General features: G+C 35.8%; 1 protein-coding gene across 1 annotated transcript in view; it reads right to left on the bottom strand.

The window, feature by feature from the left end:
* LOC143911157 (uncharacterized) overlaps window positions 1-24262 on the bottom strand; it is a 369714-nt gene extending 345452 nt beyond the window's left edge. Inside the window, exon 1 of the mRNA XM_077429923.1 lies at window positions 16365-24262. Coding sequence (XP_077286049.1) covers window positions 17633-22894 — 5262 coding nt within the window. The 5' untranslated portion in view covers window positions 22895-24262 and the 3' untranslated portion in view covers window positions 16365-17632. The remainder of the gene's footprint in view (window positions 1-16364) is intronic.
* Window positions 24263-24668: the final 406 nt, after the last annotated feature.

The following is a 24668-nucleotide window of genomic DNA, read 5'->3' as shown; positions in this document are numbered from 1 at the left end:
TTTCTCTGTTCATATCGACTCTGTGTGTTCCTCTGCCTCACGTATGCTTGGGTTTGTCTTTCGTAATTCTCGACACTACCATAATCCCGCTGTTTTGAGATTGCTGTACAATGCTCTGGTTGGAATACGCCTCTATAATCTGGAATCCTTATACTAAGTCTCTATCTATGAAGCTTGAACTTGTCCAAAGACGATTTCCCAGACTGCTTTATAAGGAGCAATATGGCATTTATCCATACTTAATTCCTTCAAAATTCGTCATGGGTATGGTCGGCTACACTTCTCTTGACCACAGGAGGAGTGTTGCCCTCATCAAGTTCTTGTTTTCCATATTTAGAGGCTGTATCTCCTGTCCGTCTATCCTGGCTGAGTTGGGCCTTCATGCTCCAGAGAGTGTGATATGGACCCGCCATCGTCCCCTTTTTCACACTCCTTTGGCTAGAACTGTGGCATTCAGTTATTCTCCCATTCCTCGCGGCCTCCGTTTCTTAAATTCACTGGATGGTGCCATTGACATTTGTCATAGAAACTTGCTGACGTGAAAAGTCTTGTCTAAGCAAGCGCATTCTTTACCTCAATTTAAAATCATTTTCCGTTCGGATTAGTGCGTTTAGATAATAAAAAAATTCGGGTGTGACCAACCGATGACTTTATCTAGTTTGTATTTGAGGAATATAAGAAGATTACAAAACAAAATTCGATATTGAACCGTATAGACAGATTATGAAATACTAATAACTATGACGGCATTTTCAATACAAATTGAGCGCAAATGTATGAAAACTTGCACAAGACAAAAGTTTTACTTCCGGTTGTCAGATTTCGTTCAAATTTTTTTTCTTACTTAAAATCACTATCATTAAATATCAAGAAAATAAAAATAATTTAAAAGGTCAAAATAAAATAATTAAATATTGATTTAAAAAAAAAATACTACTTCCGGTTTACGAATTCTGACCAAAACCTTAGCAGCTCTAAGTTAGTACATAAAGAATACAAATATAAATTCTGCGCCAAAATCTGCAAGGTTAATTATTGCAATCAGCTATAAAAATCATCTGATCATGTATTAAAAGTCGAATAATATAAAATAAGTGAAAGAAATGAAAGAAAAAAACCGACTGACGCAGAGCCTTCATTCCAAGACGGATGTCATTTTTCAGCGCACTGAAATCCTCCTTTATATGCGAGGAACGTGTACAAGGGCCTTCCCGTGAAAATAATTATTTCTGTTGATATTGATCAATGTTTTTATTTCGTAATGAAATAATTCGAATCACAGAGGTTTTGACGAAGCATACATAAAACATGAATACCCTGCATTCAGTATATTTGGAGATATAAATTAAAATATAAGTCCTGGTCACTCGCTATCCATCACAGTGCGGTAATTGTTGAAATCGTTGGGACAATTTTCAATATAAAACTGACATACAGGCAATCATATAAACAAACATACGACAATAGAATAAGTGATATTTTATCCGAAAGACAATTTCGGCTTTAAAGACGACATTTTTCCGAGTTGAAAAAACTGCATGCCATAAATAATATTCCGTTAGTTACAGACATTACTAACAAACTAACCAGTAGATTCTATGACAGAATCACTAATAACCATACTAACACACTTGTGAAGAGTCTCGGTGATAACAACAAAATGTCTATACCCCAGGTATAACACACAGATTACCTAAACACAATCTGCTTTAGGTCATCGACTTTAGACAGTCTTTAATTAATATTATGTATTAGATGTATTATGAGCATTTATAAGGATTGTAAATAGGTTTAAGAGCTCTTTTTCCTATTACGCTGTACATATTAACATTATATTAATATAATACTATGATTACTGACAAAATTAAATTAAAATTGTAAAATAGAAAATGATCAGTAGATCAGTACCTATTAAAATAGATATAAGATGTATTGTGAACATAATTTCGTAATAATAAAAAGCATTCAAAAATCAAAATCAAATGTGAATCCCTCACATATGTACATTTATATTTCATTCAATATTCCAGTTTTGAACAATGGTTCGGTCTCTTAATAACATCCGTAGCATGGGACGTTAACAACATCATGACAGGCTCTGATCAATCATCTTGCGATTACATCTAATGATACTAATCAATTATAGCTAATAACGTTTCGCCGCTACGATGCCCACAACAATGGTCATAAATAACGCCGTGTTTATTAAAAATAATAATAATATTTAAGGTGAAGAAGAAGAAGAAAAAAAGAAAGAAATTTAACGCGAACGAGTTTTACAATTTTGGTCTGGAGCGAATCACATGATGAGAAGATTGCTCGGCGTGTTATAATTTGTTACATACATAGGTAATAATTTATAAACAATAGCACGAAAATGTTGGATTCGAAAAGATTTACTTACTTATTTTTAATAATATCTTTAGGTACACACACCAGGCGTCGCTCCAACATACGAACATATGTATAATAACACGTTATTAATATCAAAGATTGTACATAAACAATTAAATAGTCTAAATTTTCAGGTAATAATTTTAAACTAGGTATAAAAAATGTTCACCAATCATTTAGATTATTCAATAATGGACTACATACATACATACATACATGTAATATTTGACCTTGCAACCATTGAATGTACACACACGGCGTCACCCAAGCAAAAATGATTACATCTGCTTATAAAATTGGGTTCGTCACGATTTCGAGAAGGCTTTAAACACTCATGCAATAACACATGACGCACCGGGCGTCACCCATGTCAAAATTGTTACACAATAAGGTCCACTATTTAATTGTTTGAATCTATGCGTATAATCTTTGACCTTTGAGCAACGCTTTCTTCTTATTATAGCATATCCGATACTACATTTCATAATACGTATGTACATTACCTCTAGGCATTTCTATCGTTCCAGGCACATTATTATTACGAAATCTAACCATTCACCAAAATGTACATACATAGATAACTTTAATATAAAACGAAAATGCCACATGCCACGCGTATTATTGTATTACATACCATCAGGTATGAAATGAGCAACAATTCCCTTCATAAAACTATTTACACGCACGCCCACGTCAAATCATACAAAAACACACGCTGTGGAATATGAAACCTGTTAATTTAACCAGCAGTGCTAATTTATCTGAAGATTCCAAACGGAATATAACAAAATTTAATGATGTTTTATGGACGCATATTTTATGAAGACAAAAACAACATCAAACTAGATATTAAATGGTCGAGTATGTGGGGTCTGTGCAATACCTTTTGCAGTTTTATTGGCGTGGGTGGTGCAGGGGCGCGTTTGTCCGTGTAATTTACGTTCATTGTGTTGCACCGCAAAACCCACCCACATTCTGCACCTCTTGTCTCGTCTTGCCGACCGCATAACAAACCAAATCAACCGATGTTGTCTTCATAAACAGTGCTATAAACAGAAGGGGTCTTAATTAAGTTGTTGACGTTGGATTAACGGTGAGTACTTCATTGATCTGATGACCTTAAACGACCTGATGTCGCCAACGGCAAGTACTTTATTTTAATTATGTAATTCAAGTATACATATGTAGTTTTCATTATATTCTTCGGAAAACTACAAAATTCTAACAATAATGATAGTAATGAAGGGACACAAAATCACTTTTTTGCTAAATGTGCCGATTATACTGCTATACCTCTGCTGAGATATAATTGTTGGTGCGACTTTAGTATTCGGTCTACCTTCACGTTTTTACTTTAATATGCGGTCTCACTGTCTCAGTTCTCACATGTGACAGTGAGACTGAATAATACCGAACCCTAACAACCTAATCTTAAATGAATAGGGCCAACCCTAACTTAACCTAACCTAACTTTAAATAAATAGGTGTTGGCTGCTAAGATAAGTTTTATTTCATCAATATTTGTGTATAAATTTCATACATTTAATAAAAAAATTTAATAGTCGGTTTAAAATAAAACAGTCGGTTTTGGTAATAGCACATCAAAATAAGTGCAATTCAACTAGTTTATTTATCATTTAAATTTATGATTATTATAAAGAAATCTAGTCTAGTCTACAGTGTTACTACATGGATGTGAAACGTGGACTCTGAAGACCAGGATGATCAGCCGCATCGAAGCTTTTGAGATGTGGGTCTACAGGCGTATTCTGAAGATCCCGTGGACCAAAAAAATATCAAATGAAGCTGTCCTCGGCATGATAGGGAGAGGCAGAGAACTTTTTTCTGTCATCAAGCGGAGAAAGATGGAGTACCTCGAACACATGATACGGGGTCCAAAACACGAATTTCTCCGTTTGATAACTATGGGGAAAATAGAAGATAAAAACGGGATTGGCAGGAAAAAGTTGTCTTGGCTTCGAAACATGCGCATGTAGACCGATATGAGCGCCGAAGATCTGTTCCGAGCCGCTGAAGACCGATGCGGATATCTTCAAATAACACTGAGCAACAACAACAAAAAATACCAGAGTGGAGACTAACCAATATTTCCTAAGTTTGACCCACTGAATTTGTATATGATAATGATTTTTTTTAGTTAGTTGAGATATGAGCGTTTAAAAAACTGTGCGATTTTTACAGTTTTTCGGCTTTTGCGGTCTTCAACTCAAAATCTAGTATTGTTGTGCTCGAAGTGAGTATTGGAATCAATAGTCAGATGTTTTTTCTATTGATTGTGATTTTTTATTGTTTTAAAATACTTATAATTAATTGTCTAGCACATTTTAAAAGATTTTTTCTATGTGCTATATTGCGTTTATTTGGCCAGTTTTTTATTTCACCATATTCATAAGGATTGGTTTTCTATCTCAATATTTTTTTTATCTAAACGTACTAACTCGAGCGGTGGGCATTGAGAAGTAGAAGAAAAAGTCTAGTCTAGTTGATACATACCGTAATACTATTAATTAAAGAAAATAATAAATTCGACTTCGATCAAAAACTTATTGAAATGATGACGATTGAGAGGAAAGTATAACAAAAAAAACTTTCGAAAAAAATAATTTCTTATATATAAATAAGATGAATGTTTCGCAATTGCATAATGCACCACAAACAAACCGTTGATGAAAAGTTCTTTCTCGTGCCATTATATCTACCCATGTTCCTAAACACAAAATTCATCATCATCATTGCAACGTGATATCAAACACATAATCTATAATGAATCGAGCTACCGCTTCTACTTCATTTTTTATTTATAGAAGACACGTGAGTGCGTATACATATATTGAACATAGTATTAGAAGGCGAATAGTAACGAGCCACTCGACAGCTATCAGAACATCAATAATGACTTGCCACATTTCGTGGAAGTAATATATGTACTGGTGCCCATCGCATTTTGCGGCGTTCAATTTTGCGCTAAAAAAGCGCGTATTGTCGTAGATTTTTTTGGCGTTTTTGTTTGGATTTTCTTCGGTCGGGTAGGCAGTTGTCTCCTTTCGGTCATTGTGTGGGTTCGAGAGGAGACCTTTGTGTGCCGCAATCAGGCTGAAACTATCCGGTAATTGAAAGAAAACAGCCACTTCTCGCCGTGTTCGAGCACCACAATGGCGCACAACGTCAAATTAGATTCGATTGTTCGCGATGGAGAGCCTCACGTTCGCGGATGCTGCCCTTTGTGCGAAGAGGTCCGCATCGACGGAAAATCGATAGAATTTTTTTTCCAATTAATGAGAATTATATTTATTACTAGTATAATATTGATATATGTACCTGGCTGTCGTCCGAGTATAAATATACAAACAATTGAATTATATAATATGCATATAAACAATTGAATAGTACTATTTTCGAATATTGGTTACTTCTTTGTATATAGCGAAGCTCAAATACTGAAGATAATCAGTTAAAAATGACTTTATTATATATATTATGAGCATTTATAATAAATCACCCTGACTTACCGCAACAGGTGACATCAACCCTAGTTGTACTGCATCCATAAGAACCATTAGTGTATCAGTACTGATTGGTGAAAGTGCAAAAACATCACTCGTAAGTAGGGATCCCAATCGAATATTCTTATATTCGAGTATTCGAATTATTCGTCTGATTTTTCAGCCATTCGTTATTCGAATATTTCAACTTCGAAATATGTAATGGGGATAATTGTGATAATAAAGGAGGTTTGTAAAAATGAAAATAATGAAGAAGATGAAATGTCTACATGTGAAGAAACGGATTTTTATTCATTAAATACGGAAATGTTTGAAGAAAATCACAATAATAATTTCTACGAAATTTTCGAAAACATCAGAAAAATAATACGAATATTTAAGAAGTCACCGGCGAAATATACATTTTTACAAGAAATCATAATGAAAAAAGAAAATAAAAAATTGAAATTATTGAAAAACGAGGTGGAATTCAATGGCAACTATGATAAGACGATTCATTCAAATTTATGCTTGGTACATAAATTTGAATGAATCGTCTTATCATAGTGCCTTTTTTTTAATTTTCGAATATATTCGAATATTCGAATAGCTCTTGATTTACTATTCGATATTCGAATAGTTGAAATCGACAAATATTTGGGATCCCTACTCGTAAGGCACAAGTGGCGGAGAGCAGACAAGAAATTTTCCACAATTAAACCACGACCGTAGGCTAGCAGACAAATGGAATAATAAAATCTGTGTTAACTTTGAGACGAAAGAAATTGCACACAGCAATGATGTCGTTAGGGAAACGAATGGTTCTTGAGATAGGAGCAGTGGCGTAGTGTGAATTACTGGTGCCCCCCCGTAAAATATATTAAGGCGCCCCCCCCCCTCCCCCAATTCATATTATTTACTTACAGCAAAATAGCTTTCCAAATTAATAATTTATACCTTTATTACGTATTGGTATATGTACCTATATATCGAAGTGCATTAATTTTATTTTATTTTTACATACATATATACAAATATACCAGGAAGGTTTAACAGGTAAATCCCAAATGCGCCTTCCTGGTCCACATCATTATTACATAGATACATGTAAATCTAAACAATATCTGACATCTATGGTCAAATATTACAAACATCGTATTAATACGATAAATAACGATGAATAACTTTCATGTAACAATACGAATTTTATATTCGATAAACAACCACAGAGACATATATGCGAATATGGCAATATGGCGAAACCTAAGATATAACAATAACAAAAGGTTCGCAACAGAAAATTGGGAAGGAAACGCCAATTTTACAGGAATCGTTTCAATGAAAATCAGAAAAATTGGCAAACTCTGATAAGAAACGATCGACCTTGACAAACCAAAGTCTGGCCAATAGCGAGACTTAGCGGGAATCGAACTCGTAACATCAAGTACGAGATAATTCAACATTCACCACTAGACCACGCTACTGGTTAATAGTTTAATATGGACGACAGTGCACAATCTGTGTAAAGTAACACACAATCTGTTTAAAGTAACTGATGGTGAATTTTCTTAAAAACTTTCCACCTGTTAATGGTGACAGCGAAAAATTCCAAGATATATAATATCCAAGAATAAGAGAATTCTCAACAAATAGGTTGAAGTTGCACTGACGTTCAAAAGATGGAAAAAGACGGCAGTCTTCTAGCCCTATTGGCATAGATCAATTACAATTCAAAATATGTATAATAATGTATGTACATACATATAGTACAAATAGGTTGAACTTCGTGGCGCCCCCCCCCCGCATTGCGGGGTCTGCGGGCGCGGTAGCTACGCCACTGGATAGGAGCCATCATGAAGCACTGTGCGCGAATAAAAACTTATAATGTCTACTCAAAGTTGTCAGTTTCATTCAGGGCCGCGCCTACCATATGTACACTGTGTGTAATGAACATTGGCGGCCGAAAGAAGTGAGAGTGGAAAATATATATATAAAATAAAAATATATTCCTCAAAAATAGGAAACAAGACATCGTACTTTTTAAAACGCATTAGGGCGAAAACACACAGTGATGAATAGTGGCCGAAACCACAGCGCGCCGTTTATTGTTCAATTGTTGTAAATGCTTTGTTAAAGGTTCGTCCAACCTGTTTTTGTACTCTAGATTTGTAAATAGAGCCAAACCGCCCCGATTCCTGGAAAAAGCACGGTCTCTATCCGCAGAATAGTGATGAATGTGCAGATGGTTTTTTTGAAATAGTTTTAAACGTGTAAAAAAAATGTGGCGTGCCTTGCACATATTCATGGAACGGCCAGCACGCGTCGTCCCAAAATGACCCCCTGGAGTGTTTTCGGTCAAATTGTATCCTTGTATTTATCCTTGCTTGATAGTGATCGATAACGGTGTATCCCATATTTGAAGAGATGTAGCAGGACTTGTTCCACGTGCCACGTTCCGTGCTGTGTGTTTTCGTCCTTAGGGTTGTCTAGTTGTATACGTATGGATTGCTGTTGAAAATCACAAATTGTAACACAATCAAACTATCATTCTGGGAAATAACAGGATAGCGGAATAGCAGTTTCGGACCGCATATAGCTATGTAGGTCTTTTATGTTCTATTATCTTTGTGACTGCTAGATGTATTTCTTCAAAGATGTTAAGTATTGGTTGGTCATCGAAAGAACAATGTCCTAGGTGTGGTATTGGGTTTAAAAACACTATATTTTCATGAATAAACTTGAAACCGCTCAATCTTTCTTGCCATTTAGTCCTGTTCAGAACTAAACGTTTTGGTTTTCTGGTTAATTTTTATTGTGATTAAAATTTTCATCACTTTATTTCTCACACAATATTCATCACAAGGTAAGATTTTTGCACTACTTGCATGCACTTCACTTTTATTTTATTGATATAAAATTAAAGAGCGTCTGACTTAAGTTTGAACATAGGCGGCCGAACTCCTAGGCGCGACCCTGGTTCATTTGTAGGTATAATAAGAGAAGTTTGTCACTGAATATTAGATCCTCTGTTGTTGTTAGAATGGCGGAAAAAAATTTCGGGGCGCGATTTTTTTCTCATACTGATGAAACTGTCTCAAATTTGAAAACTATGATGGACAGAAGATATGATATGGAACATTGTTGCGGTCGGTCGGTAAAAACATCAAATGACACTTCATTCATGGTCAGCCGAGCAAATTCGAGTGTTTCGTTCGGAGCTTGGGCGAGTGGTGGAGTGGAACGTGAGCTTTTTTTCAATCATTTCTCGACTAGATGACTTCAAGGCCATCGACAAGGCCTCAAAAAAGTTATTCGCGCCTCGTGAGATGACCGGGCGAAAATTTTGACAAGACACAAAGAGAATCTCCAACCGTCTTAATTGCTTTCAACTCGCGACCAGTACACCCCTGCCATTCCGAGTTGAAAAACCGAGCAATAAACGAAACAATGGAAGTGCTTTCTCACTATTTATGAAACAGATTAATTTTTATTGTATTGTAATGTGCTCGCATACTCACGCATGCCGATCAGACTGATTACATTTTTTCGATGTTGAAACCGGTACGGAATTCATGCAAATATAGCGTACGATACGAGAGCTGCAAATTGCTTTATTGCACGATTTTTCTGATACGTAAAAGTAGCCATTCAGGTAGAAGTTTAACTGCAGACAGATCGATAGAGACTAGCAACTTGTTTGCCACAATACAGGTAATCTTAGTTGTATGTATTGCTATCTTTTAGCATGTATAATTGATCTTAATTTTTAATACTATTCACTAAGTACACGGAACTTTATTTCAAATACTTTTAACTTAAAAATAAATACTATTCACCCGGTACGCCTTAACAATATTTCGAATACTTTTAACTTTAAAATAAGGAAAGGAGATGCCAATTTTACATTAATCATTTCAATGAAAGTCACAAAAATTGGCAAACTCTGATAAGAAACGATCGACCTGGATACACAAAACTAAGGTCTGGCCAGCATTGGGACTCAAATCCTTGACCACTCTGCTCGAAAGCATAATATGCTAACCACTAGTCCACGCCACTATAAGGTCTGGCCAGCAGCATCGGGCCAGGGAATAAGCCCTTGGTCACTCAGTTGGAAGCATTACACGCTAACTACTCAGCCAAGTTGCTGGTTATGACTTTTGTACGTCGAATTATACAAAAAAAAAGAGATTATATTATTTTTGTGAAAATTTACTAATTAACATACGCAGTGGCGTGCCGTGAAATTCTCCCTGTTTTTATTACAAACCTCCTTTACGTTTCACATTAAAACGACTTTTTTATATCTCTTATCTCTTATCCGATCGTTTTCATACTTTGCCATATTGCTCATTTTGGTCATCAATATAAGTAAATGGATCCTCCGCCATTATGATGGTGCAAAAATATCGTGTAAGACGCGTTTGAAATCTGCCCGGCGAGATAGTCGTTGACGTTTATCCACCGCTTGTTTAGCCTATTCTCACTTTTCACCATGTCAGATTTCAATTGTTTAAACGCCTATAACTTTTTATTTTTTCACTCTTTATTTTTGTCGCACAGCCTTACTTGTGCGCAAGGAGAATAGGTGACGTCTTACCGAGTCCACCTGTATCCTGCTCGCGCACACGTCATTAAGGCTGTGTGACAAAAACAGAGAGAATTTCACCGCACGCCACTGAATATATCCTAATTTTTATTAATTTTTGTGATTTAAGCAAAGTTTTTTTGTCAATATATTCAACATCTTTTTCTTAAGATTCTTACAAACGAAGTTCAGAATCTGTCTCTCAGTATGTATCTCATAAGGTCTGTCGTAGTGTCTCTACATCGAATGCTATAAGCTGGAGTTACTACAAACGATTGCCTTCCGACAAATTTCTCCATGAATGCCCACCATAAAGCATCTCTGATCTGAACACGGGTGTATCAGAGATGGATCTCCTTATCTCGAGGAGCGTGCTCACCCCAAGAACAGATACGCCCAAGGTCCTCCCCCCCAGATACGAATTACAAACCTAATAACAGTCGCAGCTTATCTCACGCATAACTTTCCAACTGTTATCTGATGACGTGAACTGTCAGAGGTTTGGTCTGGGTGCGTGCGTGTAAGATCCAAAGCTCGTATTGTATTCAAATGAGATGGCCGTGTACTCCTTGGAATGTCGTCGGGTTTGAGGGTTGGAAGTGCGGAGCTCCAAATAGAGACTTGAACGATAGAGTCGCATTGTGGTGGTGACGTACGAATAAAGTCAACCACTTGACGAGATCGCGTCCAGCAGATAGACGCTGATGGATCGAGACGGCAACTGGTTGGACATCAGAGGAAGAAGCTGTTTTTGGTGTGCTTCCATGGTTTGCGATAGTTCTACAAGTTTTATACGAGGTGTATGCGACAACGTAAATTAATGGCCTAACACAAAGCTGCATTGCGATGCTTGTTCGCGTAAGAAAGTGTTGGTAATCTAGACATATGTACATATGCTGGTAGTTTAAAAGCAAAACCTACTAGCTTTTCATACTATAAAGTACATAGTCAACGTACATAATAATCTGATGTAAAATTGAATGTGGATTTATGAGTTTTATTTATCATACCTCACTTTAAGTCCAACATATTACGTATATTTTAATAGATTAATTACTAGTATACTACATTTTCTCGTATGATATATTTTGGAGAATTTCAATTTTTGAATTTAAATTATCAAGATAATTTTATTATTCAATTGTTTTTGTTTCATATTTGGCCATAGCGACCATTATAGCTAGAAATTTAATACAACTGTATAGTATATGAATAAAAATAAATAAAAAATACTTTTTTTTTTACATATTGTACATATTCCAGGAAGGCCTTACAGGTAAACCCCAATTCGCCTTCTATGCGGTAAATTACAAATACAATGCAGCATTTTTATTATTCGTTGAATTACGAGATACTGAAAAACTCGCAAATTAACGAGACATCTAGGAATTGTACATAAATTTTATTGTACATAAATCATACTCAAATAGTGGTGACATAGTAGGTAGGAAGGATTTTTAACCAATTTTTAAACGGGAACCGTTTCAACAATGAAATCAGAAAAAATTGGCAAACTCTGATAGGAAACGATCGACCTGGAGTCACAAATATCCAAGTCTTAGAACAGATGTACTCAGAAAAATACTTTTCAATCGAGTTCACCTCATGGGATCAAACCCGGTGACTCTCGACGCTAAGCAGAAGCTTAACGACCGAGCTATGCTGCTGGCTTTTAATTTCAATTATATATAATATACTAGTGTTTTGAACCGGCTTCGCTCGGTATTTGTAATATAAACCGCTTAAACATGACCAATCTAATAGTAAACATTTTATTAAGTTTATTTGAATATTTATTTGTTTTTCTACGAACCAACAATAGCTACATACAAAGTCTCTTTCGAAATTATATATAAGAAGATGTGTATATGTCACAGTCAAAGTGTATTATCAGTTGTAATATATTTCAACTGGCGACTTAGGTGATTCATATTCGAATACAATTCAACTAGTAAATTATATGTCTACAAGCGTAAATACACTTTCAACAATGTGCGCCAGTTGTAATATACCAGTAAAGTTTTGACAGCTTTGATGTTTTAACGAATGCTTTAGAAATCAATAAAGTTTTGATATTTGCTATTACGATTAAAGGAAATGAGTACCGTTTTACGATAACTCTAAGAATGTGTTCCAAACAAAAATGTCACTTTCCAACTCAATTTGCTAGTCGAGTGAAGTTTTCACGAAAATCTAACTTTTTCATCTTACCTGGTACCAACTTTAAGTTGAACTGTATTTTCAGTTGTATTATATTTTGACCAGTTAGAATGTAATTCGACATATGAATCAATTTACGTGGGTTAGACTTAATATATTCCAACTAGTTCAAATATATTACAATTGGAAAATACACTTCAGTTGTAACATATATGTACATAAGTAATGGACTCGTCATGATTCTGGGAAAGTTCTTACATGTAAGAACATACGTTCGGCGTCACCTGAGTCTAGATTGATTATTTTATAATGGCCATTATTTAGCTACTTATAAACATATATGTAAATGTTGGCCTTACCAACACATTGTTAATTATTACATCCAATGATAGCCATTATTTAATTGTTTATATATTTACCTACAAATATGATTTACTAGATGTGCTCCGGTGACGCTGAGAATATTTCCTAGTATTGTACTGTTTATAGGATTACAAGTACATATAAAATTAGAAATTTTAAAGACAAAATCACACATCTCCATTATTCAATCGAGTCACTTTCTTAAATCATACACAATAAGTTGATGCTCTTAAAACTTCACTCAAAAATAATTTAGACACATACTTAAACTTAAAATGATTCTTCACAATTTAACACGCATCATGAATATGTATCTATCGAATATTTCAACATGAACCCGAATAGACAAAAAACATGATCTGGTTTGACGTAAGTGTGAATAAGAAACCTGTCCTGAAATTAAAATCTACATACCCACTGCACATACATATAGTTTGATCGTAAAGTCTAAAATTAAAACTATCGACGGAACTTATGTACATATGTATGTATAATATATACATATATATTCACTAGTGTTGTGCCCATTGATATTTCAACAGGTGGTTTCGGAAAAGGAATTGAAACAGGAAGAAATTGCGATGTCATATAACAACATAAAGTTATATGACATCGCAATTGTAATATGACACCAATTCTGTAAATTTTTAGTCATGTCTATTACTTAGAAATATTATTATCAAAATATGATAAGCCCGTTGAAATATCAACGCTTAGCTTTTAGCATATTAAGTTATTGAATAAAAAAAAATTAAAAGAAGTATGTCGGTCATTTGTTCGATTCGCATCGCGGTCGTATTTTTTTAATATAGTTAATTTAATATTTATATTTAATTGTTTAATATGAAAAAAAAATGGTTCAAAGCCTCGCTAAATCAAATTACCATTTTGATTTTTTTATATGGCGTGACACTCTGCATTCAATAATAAAAATACGCTTTGTGTCTTTCGCGCGAATGTTCTTGAGTATGAGAACGCGCCAACTGTCCGTAACAGATCTGTAATATACTGATAGACCCGATGAAATTTTTGGGTGTATTATAATTAAAAACTTCTTATCTACCTACATATAAACAATTTAAAACACCAATAGAAAAATTAATTCATTCATTCATTCATTAAATAAATTTTCAATACTCAGATACTTATTTCCCTAGACGAAACATTGGCAGCAGTATACATATGTATATGTATATAAGTTTTTCCTTTTTTTATTATATTCGTACATTCTGTTGGCAGTGCTTTGACGAACGTATGTATGTCAAATCGAAACGACTATTATAATTAGTCACCGGACCCAGAAGGTGCCGTGTATTGTTCAAAGGTTGTAAATGCATTGTTAAAGGTTTGCCGAACCTTTTTTACAAAGGATTTACAACAATGGAACAATGGATAGCACTGTGACTATCCTACCTCTAATCATAATAGTACAGCGAGCGTTATCGCAGACACACATACACACATAATAACGATATTATATACATATACCTATGTGATAGTATATTCATAAGACGCACCTATAACCTTTGTGTCTTTTAATTACAGCCTGGACAAAGCTCGAGGCTGGATCAAAAAAAATGTGGGAGGGAAAGTCTAAAAGCTGTAAATCGTCGTGATGCAACTGATATTGTAACTTTAACACAATAATTCATCACGGGCGAGTGGTAATTATCATTACACATACGCAAGTTGAGAGGTGCGTACAGACGAATAATTTCGGGACGTGTCCTCCGGATAAAAGCAATATTTTCAAGCGTGAAACACGTTCTCGGTCAGCGGTGAGATATTATAATGTTAATTAGATGTTAAATACGAAGGCCTGGCATAATACCTAAATTATTCAAGGGATACACACAAAAAAGCCAAGGCAAAACACGAACGCAACGCGGATTGCGCAACACGTATTTTCTTATCAACAGATCTCACCAGCGGACGGACGGAGGAAGAGGAACCTCCTCACAGCACCACTTCGGTTTGCTGTGTGAGAATCTCGTTTGTATAATTAGCACCTGCACACCAGCACCCGTACAAGCCGACGAATTATACGGATATTGAAAGGTCTTTATGGTGAAGATATCGGAAGTTCTGGGTGCTCGGAACAGTCAAAAGGGGGAATTCGAGAGACAATTACACGCGCTCGTAATTAGATACAATGCTCGTGTTGTGCAATTCGATATGACTGGGCAGTTCTATGCATGTATACCCAAGCCACATTACATTGATACGAATCTCTATTAGGAACACGTCCGTATCTATTCAATAGATTTCTGCTACCTACGCGCTAGAGAGTTGCGGCGCAGCGTTCAGATCCAGAACTTTGCAATACTTCTTTGCATCGTTCAAACCCACGGCTGGCCTCGTTAAAGTTTAATTAGAATGTACATACATATATAGGTATGGATAAGTTTGCATCCACCTCATAGTGCAGAGATTACGGTATATCGAATGTTGATGTATGAGGATTATCTGTTGCGGTTGGTCGGTTTCTAATCGAAGTGATTCAACAATAGAGATAATATGTTGTTGAAAATATTGTATTCTATAGTAAACATGTTGATACATTACGAGCAGAAGAATTTTTCTTCGTTAACCTTTGACATGTAATTAGTTTACCATCAATGTTTTGAGCAATGCCCTGTCAAAAGTTAATCTTAGCATCTCCATTTCTTACCGATATTAGTTATTGATATTATATCTAAAGCAAATTATGTATTAATGTGTGCGCGCAGAATACGGGAGGAAAAGCATGTTCCTCTTGTTCCTGTTGTATCCTTCTCGCGCAAATTAAGTGAGTATGTACCGTTTACCATGCACCTTTTTTTTATCTTTCGACTTAAGATCTTTCGATTTTCAATCTATGTCTTCCGATATTTGTGTTTTCTGTAATTTAACATTCTGTCTCGTCACGTAGACCCATGTATGTATATATGTGGTTGAGAAAGTAAAAATGGCTAAATTGGGAATAGACATATTTTTGGCAGTGGTTGGATAAAAGAGATGCTTGATGATGACCATAGAAATGTGGAAAATCAATTTGGAGAGTTTTGAAGAAGTTTTCATCTACCATTCGATGGTGAAGGACTGCAAATGATAAATGAGTTGAATATGGTAGAAAAATTTAAGAGGTAAAAATGACAACGGCAACGGCATGTGTTAAGAAACTTTTTTTTTGTATGGTATCCAAGAGGATTCAATAGAAAATTAGGAAGATCTAGCGTAGATGGATGAACTTGGCCATAGATAGAAGATGCATGTAGATTCCCTTTCTAGAAATGGATGATGTATGTATGTATGTATGTAAGACTGAAAATGATATAAATTTTTATAGTAAAAAATAGGAAGTTGTATCTATACACACTGGAAAAGACTTCGATAATGGTTTGATGTAGTTTATTGAAATGTAAAATTTGCACGTGGTGGTTCAGCGGAGCGTACGGAACACAGGCTGTCCGTACGCCGTCTGCTCGAACTCTGTCGACCGTCGCGTATTTCCGCTTGGGCCGACACTAATGCCAACTCGTCAATAATGCCAATCGACAATCAGTTAATAAGACTGTTTGCCACACGTCATTACAAAAGTCGGAACATAGTCCCACATAGGAAAACTGTTGAACAATACAGTTATTCTACAGAGTTACAGCATTACTGACGAGTCGTTTACAATAAATCATAGCTCTTAAAATAATTAAATAGAGGGTGAATAATGAAACCTTTGCCTCATCCAGTGTGAGGATAAAATCAATTTATTGGTTCAGTAATATTTCAACTTATAGGTATACCTCTGGTGAATGTTGTTTCTCTTTACATTAAAATTTTTGAAATCTCCTTTGAAGCTGTGAATAAGCATTACAAGATAAGTTTACTTTAAAGAAGAGAGAGTGGACTGTATATGGTTTAAAACTTAAGCATTCCTCATCTTGATGTTAACTTAGACAATACAATGTTGACACTGTTACAGTTGTCAAGACAGATCAGCTATTACCGATCAACTAAACTTGATTAGTGAGTGTAATGCTCCTAAGTTAACTTGATTTCATCAACAAGTAGCACAAACATTGCTAAATTAAAAGTAAATTGGAAAGTCATTCATTCATTCCTACAAGCAGGAAATGAAGGCGAACTATGATTATAGATGTCTCTACGTTAAACATCGAAATGTTCAGTATTATAATATTTACTTATTCTATGATTCACATAAATACTATAAACAGTAAGAGTTAACTTATGTTTTCATAACAAGAAACATAAGACCTGCGGATGACTCCCGGCAGGTTATAATTAAGTAGACATGAAATAATTTAAGATGCTCCATTAAGTGTGGCTTGGAGACTAACATTAACAAATCATGAATCTAATTTTAACTGTCAAATTTGAACAGTTTATTTTAAACTCGGATATAATCCTTCCGAGTGATGACATGAGACAAGTCTTATATTATAAAGACAAAATGATTAGATTAAATTCGGAGATATATACTGCCGAATGTTAAAATGAAAATAGCTTAAATTATACACACAACACAATTAAAGTGAATTACGGAGTACTACTATTAACATTGAATGATTTAAACTCATGATTACATCTAATAAGTAATATGAGTTGGGGGTAGTGTCTTCGGGTTAAACTAAGCTACCGAAGTTGACGGAATTGAAGCTGCTGTTTCTCCTCCCTCTTGCTGATCTTCCTTCCTGTCAAGTGGTCCTTGTGGTAGAATCGGCAATGGCGCCACTAGATGACTGGACCGACGAAACTCTCCGCTGGCAGTAAAGACGTCGACGACTCGAACTCTGCCATCTGGTCCGGGATACAATTTAGTGACTCGACCCAAGACCCATCGGGTTGGCAGCATGTGTTCCTCCTTTAACAGGACCATTTGACCCACACTCAGATTGTTGCTCGAGTCCTTCTTCCATTTGTGTCGTAACTGCAAAGAATGTAAATATTCCGCCGACCAACGTTTCCAAAATGCTGCTGTGGTCAATTGTATCTGAAGCAGATTGGCATGGACATTAGTGTTATATTTAACCTCCATTGGAAGAGCGAGTAAGGATCTGCCAATTAAGAAATGTCCAGGTGTGAGGGGTAAAAGGTCTAGTGGATCCGAAGACAAGGGACTAAGAGGACGGGAATTCATGCAAGCTTCTATTTGAGTCAATACCGTACAAAATGATTCGAAATTTAAGGTGGTGGCCTTTAACACCTTGTTTAAATGAATCTTCATGGATTTAACCGCTGCTTCCCACAGCCCTCCCATGTGAGGCGCCCTTGGCGGGTTAAACTTCCAACGAATCCCTTCGGAGGCTACATACCGTAGTAGCTTCTCCTCATGAGGACGTTCGTAAATTAATTTTACTAAATTAACGAGTTCACGACTTGCACCGACAAAATTAGTAGCATTGTCGGAATATATCGTATTGGGCCTGCCACGTCTGGCTACGAATCTTCTTAAACAATTTAAGAAATTTGAACTCGTTAAGTCTCCGACAAGTTCCAAGTGAACTGCCTTACTGGAAAAACACACAAAGACACAAACGTAACCCTTAATTATCTTAGAATTCTTATTGCAACCACTCTTCACAGGAAAAGGTCCTGCGAAATCTATCCCCACATGACTGAAAGGAAAATTCGCAGTGGTACGTTCAAGCGGGAGCAATCCCATTAATCTATTGTGTGACAGTGGTTTATTTCTGAAACAAATGACACATGAACGCACCACTCCTTTGACAGTATTATGTCCGGCCAATGGCCAATAGGTCTGCCGCAATAACGACAGTAAGGCTTGAGTACCCAAGTGAATATATTTCAAGTGCGCATCTCGGACAATCATGTGTGTAAGTTTATGCTTATTTGACAAGATAATGGGTGACGTTGATAGAGTTGTTCCCAGAGGAAGTCTACTTCCAACACAAATTAAATTCTCATGGAATAGAGGGGACAATTTAGCTAATTTACTGCTACTGGGAATTGGATGTCCCTTGCTCAGCAAACGATATTCCAATGGAAATGATTCCATTTGCGATAACCTTATCAAATTATTTAAAGCATCTTTTAATTCTAAAGCGGACGGTTCGTTATTTTCTTTAACGTTTAATTGTTTATTCCTTAGTGGCCGACGAACATATGATAAAACTCGAAGGAGTCTTGGAAGATGAGAATATTTATCTATCCAATTATTTTCCCTCACAAGGGTAGCGTTAGTGACTACCCTTCTCTCTGGAAGATCTATTGTGATCTCAGGAGGTCTTCGAGGCCATCGTGATTCGTCTAATTTCAACCAACTAGGGCCGTCCCACCATAACGAATTATGATTTAATTCTGATGGTTGAGTCCCTCGAGAAATTAAATCTGCTGGATTGTCTGTAGAGGAGACATGGTACCACTCAATGGGTTGAGATATTGATTGGATTTCGGCCACTCGATTGGCAACGAAGGTGGTCCATTTACATGACTCTCCTCTAATCCAATGCAATGCGACGGTTGAATCCGTCCAATAATATTTTTCATTAATATGAATTGTTAATTGGTCTATTGTTGACTTCATTAACTTTGATAATAACATAGCGGAGCACAGCTCTAAACGCGGAATAGTTACAAAACTGAGCGGAGCGACTCTCGAACGAGAACACACAAGATGACATTTGGAATTTCCCAATTGATCAGTACATTTTACATAAATACAAGCACCATAAGCTTTCTCGGATGCGTCACAAAATCCGTGTGCCTGTATATTAATGACATTATTTAGTATTATCAATCTAGGAATTTTATAAAGTTTCATGACTGTATTGGATAATTGACAATCTTTCCATTTTTTGAAGATTGTCTGAGGAATGAATTCATCCCAACCAATGGTTTGTTGCCAGACAGATTGCATTAATATCTTATAATTAATTAACAATGGAGATAATAGTCCTAATGGGTCGAAGATCTGACTAATTACTGATAAAAAGTTTCTTTTTGTTATATTTTCAGTCTCGACTTCGGTTTGAACCTTAAATACAAAAACGTCTTCCCGCGGTTTCCAAAATAAACCTAAAGTTTTGTGTGATTCGTTAGAGAAGTTAAAATCTGAACAATCGTCAGCTTTAACATCCGTGATTATATCGGAGTTGTTCGATGTCCATTTGCTTAAGGGCATACCGGCTGATAATAATATGGTTTCCAGTTGAACCTTTAATAATTTACCAGCTTCAATAGTATTAGTTCCCGTGAGCAAATCATCAACATAAAAATCACGTTCGATCACTTTACTAGCGATGGGATATTTGTTTCTATTCTCCTCTGCTAACTGATTTAGACATCTAGTAGCTAAAAATGGGGCTGAAGCAGTTCCGAATGTTACTGTATTAAGCTTGTAATGCTTGAATTTACTCTGGGGATCTGTTCGCCAAATGATTCGTTGTACATTTTTATTTTTCTCTGCTATTTGAATCTGTCGGTACATCTGCTTAATATCCGCAGTAATCACGTATTTATGGAGTCGAAAGTTGAGTAGTAAACTTAACAAATCTGATTGGACATTAGGTCCCACCATCAAAATATTATTTAGTGAGATATTAGACGTTGTCTTTGCGGACGCATCAAAAACTACACGATATTTAGTGGTAAGGCTAGACTCCTTAACCACGACGTGATGAGGTAAATAACAATGAACCTCATGTGCCTCCGGAGGTTCACACTCTGACATATGTCCTAAATTTATGTACTCTTCTAAAACTTTATTGTATTCCATTTTTAAATTATTATTGGCTAAAAAACGTCTTTCCAAAGTTTTGTGTCTTTTCTCCGCAATGTGCAATGAACTTCCTAATACTACCGGGGAATTTTTATATGGTAAAGCTACACAAAATCTACCTTTTTTATCTCGTGATGTGTGTGCTTGGAAATGTTCCTCACATCTTTTCTCCTCAAGAGATTGATGTTTTACCATAGGAACCTGGTCGATCATCCAAAAGTTTTGAATGTGACTGTCTAATTGACTTAAGCCTATGTGGCTCTTCCCTGGAGCATTATTTACTTCGGGATATGGACCAACTATTGTCCATCCGAATTCGGTATCCTTTAAGATAGGCATACCTTTTCCTAACTGGATGGTTCCTGCTTTCATAGCATGAACGCAAATCTCGGCGCCGAGCAATAAATCGATTGGCGTCGGTTTATTCCAAAGGGGATCTGATAACTTGATTCCCGCTGGTATTGAAATTAACTGTTGATCCAGTTTCACAGTTGGAATTTCGCCAGTAATTTCTGGTAATACCAAACACAACACTTTGGTTGAGTAATTAGTGGTTGAAGACCTTATGGTCACCTTGGTGATGTGACGAATGCTACTTTCTTGATTAGCGATACCTACAATTTTTTGAGAGATTTTCTCTAATTTGAAGTTATTCTTCTTAGCGAAAGATGTGGTAACATAGTTGACTTGTGAGCCGGAATCTAATAATGTGCGACCCTTAACGACCGTTCCATTGGACGTTATAATGTCCACTTGTACCGTCGGTAAAATTATCTCCCTTTGAGAGAAATGAGTAGAATGAGCATTAATTGACTTCCTTCCCGTATTATTGGAACTAAATGTATCGTCCTGATGCAACAAAGTGTGATGGTTTTGTTTGCACCTTAAGCAATTATAGTTAGACTTGCAATTTGTTATCTTATGCGATGAATTTAAACATTTAAAACACATGTTATTAGATTTAACGAATTCATTTCTTTCCATACTGGATTTTGCTTTGAATTTATCACATTTGCCTATGAAATGATTATTTCGACAGAATGCGCATGCGTTTACCTTACTTGATGGGTTTTTGTTCGCGACATGAGTTCTCATGATTCTTTGACGACTATGAGGGAATTCCTTCACCGTAATTACAGATGCAGTAGATTGTAATACGTTACATCTATTCTGCAGAAACGTTTCTAACTTCTCGTACGGTGGCATTTCTCTGTCAACCAGAGATGTTTCCCAGTCCTTTAATAAACTAAATGGTAATTTCCTTAGAACTAAACATGTTACCCATGGATCTAAAATTTCTCTCGCGTAACCCAATGATTCAATGTTTTTAATACACACCGTTACCTTATTTAATAGATCTCTCAATTCGATATGTGATTCCTTTGTGATTAATTTTAAGTCACAAAGTGAGTTGATCCTAGTTTTAAGATTAAGTCTTGGTAAATTGTATTGCTTGTCTAAAATACTCCACGTTATTTCATAATTGTCTGAGCTAATATCTAACCCTGATACAGCTGCTAAAGCGGGACCGAGTAATGATTGATGCAAATATAGTAATTTCGTGACATTCGAATATTCCGTTTTGTTTCCTATTATATTCTTAAAAGCTTGTTGAAACGATTGCCATTCAGATGGATCTCCCTGAAATGTGGGAATGGTTAACGTCGGTAACTTATCTCTAGCAAATTTAATTGTTGCTTGCTCTACCTTTAGTTTACTATCTTGAAAGGATTGGCAATCTAATGCTGCTTTAAGATTTTTAACTGTTATTGTAATTGCATCGTACTCTTCGTCTATTTTGGCCGCTTTCGATATGTCTGTAAGGTTATCTAAATACTCGTAATGGAGTTTTCGGACATAATCGTATGCTTCTTTAATGGTTTGATACTGTCCTTCATCTAATTCGGAGGATTTATCTATTTTTCCTTTTAGTCTTTGTACCGCGCCTGAATACCTTAATTCTATTGACGTCATTATGACTTCTACTTTATTTTCCTTCGCTAATATTTCTATCGATTGAGTCTGACTTCGAGTCTGATGTATTCTAGAGCTTGACCTGTCTCTAATAGGTTCTACGTCCCTAGTTGGATTTCGACCTTTATGCGACTTGGAAGTCGAAGCTTCTATTTCCTCGTTTTCAGCACTTGACATTTGTTTCAGAAAGTTGCACTATTTCGTCTCATAAATACAGTTGTTCTCTACTATAGCTGTCAATTGAACTATTCGTAGAGATAAGGTAATAATATTCAATGATTAACCGTGAATCTTAATATTCTACTTTAACTATTATCACCAGAATCTATCCAACATATTTTGGAAGAAATTACAACCCTAAATTGGTGGGTGCTTGATTTAAACCACTTTGGGGCTACAAGTCTTGTGATTTATTTTAAATCACCACTGTTTCATCACACATTATGAAACAAAGAGATCTACCGATGTATGAATATGCCGGTATGTACTTGATTTAATCCACTTTGGGGCTACAAGTGTAATTCCACATTTATCGTGGAAGGGGGGGGGGGGAGGGTGTTTCTACACACATTAAGAAACAAAGATCTACCGATATGCATATACCGGTATGTACTTGGTTTAAGCCACTTTGGGGCTACAAGTATAATTCCACATTTATCGTGGAAGGGGGGGGGGGGGAGGAGGGTGTTTCTACACACATTAAGAAACAAAGATCTACCGATATGAATATACCGGTATGTACTTGGTTTAAGCCACTTTGGGGCTACAAGTATAATTCCACATTTATCGTGGAAGGGGGGGGGGGGGGAGGGTGTTTCTACACACATTAAGAAACAAAGATCTACCGATATGAATATACCGGTATGTACTTGGTTTAAGCCACTTTGGGGCTACAAGTATAATTCTCCACGTGCTTTGCTAATTTTACACTACATCTGATTTTACACTTTTAATACGAAATTCGATGCGACCGATGAAACCTTCCTTCGTAGCGCGATATTATTTTATACAATCGCGTTAATTAATTGTTATACTTTAAAACATATTTTAAAAACTGACCTACCCACATGATTGCCTTTTGAACAGATTGCCTGAGATTGAATACATTCACTTACTTGAATATCCTTTACGATGTTTATGTGATCGTTCCGATAATTTTGGATTACCTCTGTGTCCCATGCGTCTTTGTAGGTTATGTTTTTATTTATATATTTTCTGCGTCAATCACGCGGTCATGTACCTCTGTACATCAATCAATATATTGCTGAAATAGAAGCAAACATGTTATTAGTATTGGAAAGGTATGGATAGTAACAAAGGAACGATACCGATTTCTTAATTGACATCCATTTTTTCTCGACCACGTTTTTTCCTATTGGTTTGTCCGTTTGGTGTTGTGGCCTAGGTTACTGGTGTCCGGTTCGAAGTGACCATCATGGAAAAGACTTCGATAATGGTTTGATGTAGTTTATTGAAATGTAAAATTTGCACGTGGTGGTTCAGCGGAGCGTACGGAACACCAGTTGTCCGTACGCCGTCTGCCCGAACTCTGTCGACCGTCGCGTATTTCCGCTTGGGCCGACACTAATGCCAACTCGTCAATAATGCCAATCGACAATCAGTTAATAAGACTGTTTGCCACACGTCATTACAAAAGTCGGAACACACACAAATACATTATTGCAAAATTCAGGGGTATTCAAGTATTTCATATATTAAAGCTTTTATTTGTTTATTTTATAATTTTGTACCGCATTACAGGAAGAACCTAATGCGCCACAATGATGAAAAAAATCAAAAATACATAAAAATATAATTACAAAAGCAAAAGCAGAAAAATATGATAAAAAAAAAGAAAAATAATATATAAAAATGAACCAATTGGAAAAATAAATAAAATACACAATAAAAAAATCAAATAACAGAATATCTTACATTCACATACAGCACC

Source organism: Arctopsyche grandis, chromosome 4, assembly GCF_051622035.1.
Source record: "Arctopsyche grandis isolate Sample6627 chromosome 4, ASM5162203v2, whole genome shotgun sequence".
Classification (NCBI taxonomy): domain Eukaryota; kingdom Metazoa; phylum Arthropoda; class Insecta; order Trichoptera; family Hydropsychidae; genus Arctopsyche; species Arctopsyche grandis.
Note: the sequence above shows the minus strand (reverse complement) of the source record. Positions and strands in the feature narration are given on the sequence as shown.